At 40.4% G+C, this 10,620-nt stretch overlaps 2 protein-coding genes across 7 annotated transcripts; both read left to right on the top strand.

The window, feature by feature from the left end:
• Positions 1 to 1,524: 1,524 nt before the first annotated feature.
• On the top strand, positions 1,525 to 5,712 carry LOC112292646 (electron transfer flavoprotein subunit alpha, mitochondrial). Of its 6 annotated transcripts, none has more exons than XM_090256477.1 (10): positions 1,525 to 1,568; positions 1,735 to 1,838; positions 2,178 to 2,402; positions 2,837 to 3,019; positions 3,341 to 3,552; positions 3,717 to 3,874; positions 4,240 to 4,398; positions 4,706 to 4,758; positions 4,979 to 5,119; positions 5,517 to 5,712. In XM_090256477.1, the coding sequence occupies exons 3-10, from the start codon at positions 2,316 to 2,318 to the stop codon at positions 5,601 to 5,603; spliced, it is 1,080 nt and encodes a 359-aa protein (XP_090112603.1). In that variant the 5' UTR covers positions 1,525 to 1,568; positions 1,735 to 1,838; positions 2,178 to 2,315; the 3' UTR covers positions 5,604 to 5,712. The 6 variants fall into 6 exon arrangements, with proteins under 6 accessions (XP_090112603.1, XP_024397107.1, XP_090112602.1 ...); XM_024541339.3 differs by having other exon boundaries at positions 4,222 to 4,398; XM_090256476.1 differs by lacking the exon at positions 1,735 to 1,838.
• A 415-nt stretch (positions 5,713 to 6,127) lies between these two features.
• Positions 6,128 to 7,492, top strand: LOC112292647 (uncharacterized). Its single transcript, XM_024541341.2, has one exon. It carries the CDS (start codon positions 6,405 to 6,407, stop codon positions 7,272 to 7,274), a length of 870 nt encoding a protein of 289 aa, XP_024397109.1. The 5' UTR covers positions 6,128 to 6,404; the 3' UTR covers positions 7,275 to 7,492.
• Positions 7,493 to 10,620: the final 3,128 nt, after the last annotated feature.

Raw genomic sequence — 10,620 nt, 5'->3', positions numbered from 1 at the left:
TAATAATGACAATAGAATCATTGATACATTTACATATTATTTTTTGTTATGAATTCCACTAAACATTAATTCATTTTTTTTCTCTTTAATTGTATCTTGAAATCTATTAAAAATAGATAGATCCTTCTTATTTTGATTTTACTTTTAATTGATACAATACTTAGTTTAGACTTGGAGTTTGTAAAGAAAATGTACTAATTTGACTCACGTAGTATAAACAAGTAGCTATAAATGCATGGCAAAGTCAATCTACTTCCAATATAAATACTTATTATTCTTTATATATTCTTTATAAGCAAGAAACTATTCTATGTTAATTTTGGGAATATAAACAAGCTCAAAGAATTTTGGACTATGTTACATCTTTATTATATAAATTTATTTGAAGTCCTAGGAAATGAAAGTATTGGAAAACATTTCTTAGAAACAAGCTATGTTTGCAAGTGTTATACCACTAAGAATCAAAGTCTTGGCACATTAAGGTCATTATTACTACTTGGATTCAAAAGAATAAATTTATTTTTGAGTTGAAGTATGAAAGAACCTCTATATTAAAAAGATGATGTGATTGGGTTTTATTGAATATAGTCAAAAATTTTAGAAGGCAACTTCTACAAAGTTAAAAGCCATCAAAAAAAAAAAAAAAAAAAAAAAAAAAAATCTTCTTTAAAAGATGCATAGAATTTGGATAATAAGAAATATTATAGAAATAAGATGGAATCTACTAATTAAATATAACTTAAGAGTGCATCAATGCAACTTGATAGTTCATGATAACTTAGATGAATAGTATACATTAATTCTATATACTAGTTTGGTTGACAATGAGATATCATGATATTGTTCAGTACTTAAGTTGATAGATATTCTAATAATAATTATTTTTGAAGAAACCAATCCTACAAACCCATTTTTGTGTGGATTTGCCTTCCATTGATTGTGTGATGTGAATTTCTCCACTTAGTACTTAAGTTGATAGATATTCTAATAATAATCATTTTTGAAGAAATCAATCCTACAAATCCATTTTTGTGTGGGTTTGCCTTCTGTTGCATGTGTGATGTGAATTTCTCCACTTTGCACCATGTCATTCATTCATGTTAACTTTTTAACAAACGAGATAACTAGTTTAAAGCACATCCAATTGTTTAGAAACCATATTCCAAGATCATATTCCATATTCAAACCATATTCTAAATTCAGTAGAGATTTCTCATTGGGTATTGGATGCAAAGTAGTGTAAAGTAGCCCTAATTCCACATTGATCATCAATCTCTATAGCTTCATAGCATAATCACTCCAACACTTAAAATTCGTGCGCGGTGTGAAACCTCTCATAGTGAGGATAATCCGAACCACATGATTGAGCCAGCAGGCCACGTAGGACTGACGTGGTTGCACAGTCAGCAAACAGGTTGCTAATCAATAAGTAACTGCCACGTGGATGCGGTAAGGTTTTGAGGGCGTCGGCGTCATCGGGCTCGTAAAGCACGTTTGCCTTCCGTCGCCTGCGTGATGTGAATTTCTCCGCTCAAATTGTTTTTCAAGGCAGATCTCATGTCGAGCCGGTAATCAAATCGCTCATGGGACTCGCTTGTGATGTCTTGTCTCCTGATCATCTTTTATGCAGAATCAGTGACTTCTTATTATATTTCTGTTTATCTTCTTTGTGATTTTCTGCGTGGGAAGAATTGGTAAGCGTTCTGCGTTGCTTGGTTTGTGGGAGGAGGTCAGGAGTGTAGGAGGGCGATTGTTGCGATTTGGGTGGGATTGCCGCTTACCAGGACTTGGAAGGAGATTGAGAAGAGCATATCCTGAGGGGGGGCTTGATTGTAGAGGTTGCAAAGAGGAGTAAATAGTAGAAATCTCGTGGTTGTTTACATGCTCATGAACGGAAGTGTTAAACACTGTCAATTTAATCAACCCAACTCTTTTAATACTGCTATTTCGAACGTTGATTTGATTCTTCACAGTCGTCTGACAGACGAGGTGTATGTGGTTGAGGAGGGTTGAATGATCAAGTCTTTAGGTTGTGTGGAACGAAAAGAAATCGAGTTTATGTTATTGAATTTTGCGATTCTAGGAAATACGGATTACCAAGTTTTGATATTCCCCTGTAGTTGAGAGGTTCGACATATGGATTTGAATTTAACCCAGATTTTGTACCTTCTGCACAGCATACTTTCCGACGCCGCCCAAGCGAACCTCGAGAGCCCAGAATTTGTTATTGAAGAGAGTTCAGGGGATGCGAGGTTCGCTACTGGTCAGTGAAGTGATATTTAGAGGTCCTTTGTGAGAGGAGGCACGAATACACCATGGCAGTAATTAGATCTGCGACCCGAAAATTGCTGAGCAGTCGATGCTGGCTCTCGACCACCCTCAACGTGCTTCATGTCCGCCTTGTATGTGTTCCTAACCAAAGTCATTTCATGTTATTCAAGGGTTTCATTCATTGAAATTAGAGAGCAAGTCAATGACAGGTCAAGTGAGCTGCCTTACGAATAAGAATCCAGATTTCTATGTTCTATTGAAACATTCACAGCCTCGTTCCTGCTTCTTTTAAATACGTGGATTACATTGTTTACCGTGATGTTATCAACATGAGATGGGCTAAGCATTTGATAGCGCCATCTTTTACATTACCCTCAGGTTATCTTGTAGGGTAATGTGAAGGGTTATAGTCACAACTTTAAGCCTTAGCAGAGGTGAGTGACAATACCATGGTTAGTTCTGGTTTTGCTGACAACCATTTTCCTAGGGTTTTCTCTTTTTTCAATGGTCTATATTGTACTTGAAGAATGACCGTTTGGTTTGCTTTTGCGTTTGTCATCTAAAGGCCAGCACTTTAGTAGTGGCGGAGCATGATGGTGGCAAATTGAAAGACTCGTCTCTGAGCGCAATTGCAGCGGCAGGAAGATTGGGAGAGAGCAGCACAGTATCAGTCCTTCTCGGTGGCACTGGATCTACTCTTCAGCAAGCTGCTTCTCAAGCATCAAAGGCCCACCCATCCATCACCAAGGTACACAATCATTGAATAACTTGTTCAAGTTCCTTACATGATTCCATTTTCATTGCTACAAGCTGCGATGGCAACCTCTATTGCTTCCAAGCTCCAATCTAAGTACACATACAACTCCGGTACTGGAACTGAGAGAATCACTTGAAAGGTCATTTGCTTGAGCCTCCTGATGTAACCTGCTTCTCTTTGTCTCATGTGCTTTCTTCATATCCTCCTTAGACAGTGTTCAGGCAGACTTCGCACTAAAGTTAAGAGTTATGATTCGAAGTGACGGCTGCTAATGTTGAGAGTTTTTTTTATCATCACCTTGACCCCACGCAGGTTGTTGTGGCCGATATGAAAAAACTGGACCATGACTTGGCAGAACCATGGGCAGAAGTTATTGTGGCAGCTGTTCGCAGTGACGAGTATTCACATGTTGTCACGGCATCAACGTCTTTTGGGAAGAATGTTTTGCCACGGGCAGCTGCCTTATTGGACGTTTCTCCGCTCTCTGACGTGACGAGAATTATTGATGAGCAGACCTTTGTGAGGTGTATTTCTCATGAACCCGAACGGTGTGAGATGATGAGTCTGGAAGCCTTTTCGTTTTAAAGTGTTCCTCAACCTAATAATAATTGCTTGTTGTAGGAATTACAGGTGTTTTGAATGAGGATGCTTTCTAAATAGTTGAATATAACCTTTATATCCAATGTAGACCTATATATGCAGGAAATGCAATGTCTACTGTACGATATGTAGGGTCTGGACCCTGCATTTTTTCGATTCGACCAACGTCGTTTGCTGTGTCAAGTGCATTGCCACGTGAAGCAGAAGCCCCCATATCAGCTTTAGACACATCAGGTTTAAATGCAGGTGAGACTGGTGACTTCGTTTTATATTTTCTCGGATGTTGCGTGATGTGTAACCAACAATGAACTATGAGTTGAGGTATAAGGCCTGCTGCTGTCTCCCTCGTAGAGTAGCTGTCATGGTGTAGTGTTGATGAGTCAACAAGGGTGGACAATGTTTGCAATCTAGATCAGAGTAAGAGATTTGAGTTTCTATGTTTTCAAAAGCGTTTGCATTGCGTATCTTTCCAAGTTTGCCCAATTCAGTTGCAATCTAATCGTGTAGCTGGTGACTAGTTTGGTCGTCGCCCTCCAAAGAAGTATTGTATCGTTCGGAGATGTGTAAGTAGTCTTAGATAGATGCGGGTTGAGTTTGTCAATGTGTTTCAGAGATTATTGAGCGATCGGAGTGGCTTGGACAGCAAGTTCAGGAATCTGAACGACCTGAACTGGGAAGTGCTAGAGTTGTTGTCTCTGGAGGGAGAGGCCTGAAAAGCAAGGAGAACTTTGAAATGCTGGAGAAGCTCGCAGATAAACTTGGTGGTGCTGGTGAGTCGTACCCTTTTGATCTTACGTTGAGTATCATTACATGCCAACAGCTAGAACATCCGATCATCTGCTAACGTGAGAATAAGTCTAGGTCACAGAACTTGTATATATTGAAGTTTTAGAAATGATTCACCCGCCATTCTGAAAAGCAAATATCTTTAAGCTTTTAATGCATTGAATTCATGCTCACTCTAGTTGATGGATCCTTTTACCATGTAATTATACAAAAGACGGTTGTAACAAAACATCAGAAAATCGCAGCATTTTTTACCAAAATATGTTCTTGGATTGTCTCCATGTGCATCAGTTGGGGCTTCAAGAGCAGCAGTGGATGGAGGATACGTGCCTAATGACATGCAGGTGATCGCTTCATACCTCTGTGAACTCCAAAGTTGGATTCTACACAACCAACATATCTGTTCCAGAATCGATTCCAGAATTCACAATCGATTGTACAAATTTTTGTTGGATTTCGTGTTCAAAGCATGATTAGAAACCGGTATGAGCCGATTCCCTTGCAATTGTGCATGCTGCCCAGAATTTTTCACTGCAATCATCGCTTTTTGACTTTAAAATGCAGGTTGGTCAAACTGGAAAAATAGTCGCACCAGAGTTGTATATTGCGATAGGAATATCTGGGGCAATCCAACATTTAGCAGGCATGAAGGACTCCAAAGTCATCGTCGCTATAAACAAGGATCCGGATTCCGCCATCTTTCAGGTACTAGCCTCTGAAGATGTGCAGCTTGAGTCAGATTATTTCGACCACTTATATAACCATCAAGGTGCTGTATACAAATGGACATGTTCTCTGTTGTCGTGCCCATGAATGTCGTATAATAATCGTTGTTAAGTTACCGATGAACCGAGTGAAACCATCGGTTCAAACTCAAAGATCAGGAGGAAATATAACCAAATTCAGTTCTAGTAAAACGAGGTAGTAACTGAGATGAAACAGGAAGTTACCGGTTAGTTTTAAAATTGAGGGGAATCTAGCAAGTGGTTGTCAAAGTTTTTCACGGACACTCTTCTTCTGCATGTAACATCGATTTAGTTATTTTTTGTTCATGAAGTCAATCAGAATAACCTGCTTTCTGACGCCTTACGTGTTGCACCAGGTGGCCGATTATGGACTGGCAGCTGATCTGTTCGATGCCGTTCCTGAGCTCGTTGAAAAACTTCCCGAGAAACAGAAATTCGCATAGTGATGGAATCTCGTCTGTAGAGCAGAACTGGCATTTTGCGTCCTCACAAACAAATGTATAATTGACGCTGTATGTACTGTACAAAATATGACGCCATTTTCTGTCTCAACGCTCACAATCACTTGATGATACAGGGTCACTTTGATCGCGGCATACATGCGTAATTGTAGGTCGTGTATACAAGTTTGAGGACCCGGAACGGTGTCCAATAAGCACCACTAGCAATGCTTTTAAATAAGAATAATCCAACGAAGGTTTCTCGGTTATCGGAATCTGTACTTGCATATCGCGCCACCTACTCGAGTATGTTCTACTTTTTCGATCGTTACTTTTCAAGCAGGTTACATTATTTTCCCAATTACATATATTTTGATCTTGAAGTGATGCATCTATAAATTACATGCAAGTTGATGAACCAAGTACAAGAATGTTGAGGTTTCCGGTGGCATTAATCCTGACAATTGTATGACCTGCAAGAGATATTTACAATAATAGTGCCGGAACCGTATTAGATAGTTTATGAACACGAAGCTGTCAGGGCATCACGCGTCGCCCGGCTTCCACGAGCGAAGAACGAGTTGCCGTGACAAATAGTTGGAAATAAAAGCGCCGAGCACCCCACGGACTGTCGACGCAAATTTTATTGTGCATACCCCTAGCGCGTGATAGATCACTACATTATATCGAGCAGTCAGCTTCGCAATTCACAGAGCTTAACTTCAGTGTTCGGTTGTAGTGGTTGGGTTGACACATCAATCAGATATTCTATCGCTTTATGTGTGTAGTGACCGATTTAGTGCGATGGTTCACAGGTTTCAAGAGTTGGAGAACTACGATGATTATGATCCAGTTCCTTACCAAGGAGGCTATGACCAGCAAGAGGCCTACGGATCCATAAGGAGAGCTGATGAGGAATGTGGCTACCGCCGGACCGATTACGGTGAGGATGACGAGGAGCAAGAGGTGGAATATGGCAACGAGAGCAACCCATACGGGCGTGGACCGCCGGGGCCATCGATCTACGGCGGCCATCCCAGACCTGGAGAAGTGTATGGTGGTGGCCGTGATCGAACTGGCCGACGCAACGATGAGGCTCAGCCGGATGAGGGTGTGGAAACTGGCTACGGACGCCGCCATCCTTCATACGGGAAGGAGTCTGGGTACCTCAAGCCAAGACCTGCCTACGGCGAAGAGGAAGAGTCTTACGAGGAAGAGGGGCATGGAAACCGGAATCCTAGACGTGATTATGATGATGAGGTGCCGGAGGAGCTGCGGTATCAACAGTCGAGGCGCGTCCATAGCGATGAGCGCCATGAGCAGTATCACTCAAGCTATTCGCGAACCTCGTATGGTGGAGTTCCTCAGGAGGAAGGATATGGAAGTGGGTACGGTCGCACGAAAGACGACGAGGAGACAGAGGAATCTGGTTACGGAGGTGGGTATGGTCGTAAGAAGAAGAATGAGAGCGAGGACGAGGGGTCTGACGGTTCTAGAGGCAGGCGTGAGAAGAAGGACAGCGAGGACGAGGGATCTGATGGTTACTCAGGTCGCCGCAAGAAGAAGAACGATGACGAGGAGGATGAAGATGAAAACAGAGGCTATGGCGGTTACGGCTCTCGTCGCAATGACGACGAGGAGGAAGAAGAGGCACCTAAGAAATCCTGGTGGTGATCCAGACTCATCGTTGCATCTTGTTAGACGCATGGAGCACTTGTGTTTAAGTAGAATGATTCCGAGGCATTTCTGTGTGCCGTTTCGCCATGGAGTGACAGTTCCATGGCTTTGGATCTAACTGTGTGATAAGTAGAAACTCGAATGAGGTTTTTTTAATGGAGTGCATTCTGGACAAGCTGCATGTTCGGCCTGTCCGTCTGGCTTGGTGGACTTTACTCGTCTTGTTCACTGCCTCAAGTTGTGAATGAAGGCTTCGCTTGCTCTCATATTTATGTGGCCTCGTTTCTTTTTACACATTTGTGTATTCACGGGAGTGCTCAACTTGATTTCTCTAATGTGCACGTCTCCCAACTCATCAAAACAGCTGAGCGAATCCATACATGATCTGCACAGAAAATTGATTTAACAGTTTCTTGCCCACGTGAATACCATCTGCAATGCTTCTGAAAACCTTTGTTACGTTTCGACTGGTTGTATCGTGGTGCAACCATTCCAAAACCATCATCCATCTTTCAAAATCTCACGAGAATATCAAAAGCTTGCTACAGACGAGCTGATCTGACTGTTCACTGTAAAAGTAATGCACCCACCCGATTATGTTAACTCAGAAGCTGTCAACGACCATACTGTCGGTAAATACTGTTGGTAAAGCTGAACGTGTTTACACGGAACAACTGATGTCGCGCAAACAAAGTGAACTAGCCACAGCCACCGCGTCGATCACGTACTCATTTGGATTAGACGTCATCATTCTCAGCTTTACGGCAATTAATCAGAAACTCACGTGCTTTGAAAGCACCCTGGTACTCCCAAGGCTTTTGACGTTTTCTGGCAGTCACATGGGTTAGAGATAAGAAACTAGCTATTCTCTGTCCTTCAACTAGGATAGAACACCCTACACCAGTGCCTCAATAGCATGGCTAGGTCACCAGGCTGTACCAGGTTGTAGTAATGAAATTTTCCATCAATCGAAGGTCCTGGCGTTCGGCGGAAAGATGGTGCTCCGCGATTCACGGTAGTTAAGTATTGCACAGGGGAAGCAATGGCGAAAACTTGTGGCGATGGCGATGTCTACAGGACGTGATTGTATAGCTTCTAATGCTCAATCTGCTTCTCAACTACACAGATCTACACCTTGTGCTAGTAATTTTTTGAAGGTAGTCCTCATTTATTGTTAGGTTAGATACCAAGCAAACATTTTTTTTTTTAGAAAAGAAATTAATTAGGATTTGTTAGGATTTCCCATCTAATGGCTCTTTCTTAAGCAAATGTTGTGAAATCATACACTTCTTCTAAACCCATGGCCTACAAGAGAGACTTTGCAAAGTCCATTTGGCAATAGCACAAAGGATTAATCATGAACCAAACCAAACCAACAAAGAGAAAAAACTTGTCCAAAAGCTTAACATGGAACTATGCTAGCTTCTTCATCAAGAAGGTTAAGAAATGGATACACACCTTGGAGGATGTGGTAGCTACAAAGGAATGATTTCAAGAGGATTATATGGTGGTTGCTAATTTTATAGGTCGCAAACTCACTCCCCTAATGTTTTTGACGTGGTTGACAGTTATATGGTGGTTGCTAATTTTATAGGTCGCAAACTCACTTCCTCAATGTTTTTGATGTGATTGACAAAACTAAATATAAGACATTGTAGTAACAATGCAGTGTCTAGCAATGACATCAATTGTGGATTCTTCTACCTAAAGGCATCAAGCAAGGAGGTAGCCAAAAAAATATTGGACCTTATTGTCACGGACATACTCATGTAAGCCAGTAATTACATATATAAATAGGTAGAAGTAAATAAAAGTAGGTAAAAGTAAGTTAATTCTATAGTATTTGATATGAAAGCTTCCTAGAAGCTTCATAGACGTTGCTTTGACTTCATAGGTATCTTTAATTGACTTTTTGGATTAGAAATGTGGTCAACAAGTTGGCCATGTGCCACACATGTTGTTAGCTTGAAGACCAAGCTAACTATGTAGTCGACACATAAAAAAACTTGCCTTGTAAGTCAAGGCATGTGTCCTATAAAGTCAACACATATTGGAGGTCCCATAAAACGTTGCCACGTAATCCCTAGTTAGATAGTATATATAGAGACAAGAGTGAAGCCTTCTTCACTCTTATCAACTCCTTTTTTGCTTCCAATCTAGTTTCAAGGATCTCAAATTTTCTTGTCTTTTGGCAATAGCCATTCCAATTTCTCTTTCAATATACATACTTGTTTATTTATATTTTCTTACCTTACTTTGAGTGAAGCCTTACTAGTCTGAATTACTTTTTCATCGAGTTCTTATCCTTGACAAATTGACAAGAGTACACCTACAATATCAGAGCTTTGAAAGTGAAGATATAGAAATGGTTGGAGGAATGGACATATTGATTAAGAGTGAAGAATCAAGCAGGAAGTGAAGATATAGAAATGGTTGGAGCTGCTTCAACATCTACACCAAACCATGTCCTTTCTCCTATGGTAGAACGTCCTTTCAATGTTAGAGAACCAAGAATTATCCTATCCGAGAAGTTTGATGGCAAAAGATCCAAGTTTCGAGGATTTATCAATCAAGTGTAACTTGTGATTGAACTTCAACCCCAAAGCTATCCAATTCTAGGTTCGCAAGTTAGATTCATTGGTACGCTTCTTTTAGGTTCAGCACTATCATGGTTTTCATCTTTTCTTGAACAACCAGATCCAATATTAGATAATTTAGAGGCTTTTTTGGTAGAGTTTCGAGCCATGTATGGAGAACATGATGTAATTCGTATTACAACCAATAAGATCCGTATTTTACGACAAGGTAATCAATCAGTAACGTTGTATGCTTCATAATTTCGACAACTTACAACTGATATCAAGTGAGATGATATTGCACCTATTAGCTAATTTCTCTACGGATTACAATATGAGGTAAAAAAATTAATGTTCAACTTACCTAATCCTCAAACATTGAGTCAAACAATTGACTTTGCTGTGAAGTGCAAAAAGGTATATTGTGGAGAACCAAAATACACTGCTCAACATTGTCCAAAGAAACGATGCAACCAAAAAATGAGGAATATGGCTATGAAAGAAAATATGTCAAAAAACGAGTTTGTCGAGCTACAATAGGGACCGTGCGGCTGGAACCTTGTACAACATCTAGTAAAGGTCCTATTCTCTCCTCAGAGTCCTCTCCTTGTTTTACATTAAATGTTATTTTAGGACCTAAACATTACAAAGCCTCTACCTTGTTAGATTCACAAGCTTCAACGTGTTTCTTAGATAAAGAATTTATTAAAAGACATAGCATATCTTTAGTAAAGAAAACTAAATATATTCATGTAGAAGTCATAGAT

The sequence above is a fragment of the Physcomitrium patens genome, chromosome 15 (genome assembly GCF_059467195.1).
Source record: "Physcomitrium patens ecotype Gransden chromosome 15, ASM5946719v1, whole genome shotgun sequence".
NCBI classification, from domain to species: domain Eukaryota; kingdom Viridiplantae; phylum Streptophyta; class Bryopsida; order Funariales; family Funariaceae; genus Physcomitrium; species Physcomitrium patens.
This window is presented reverse-complemented; position numbering and strand designations above follow the sequence as displayed.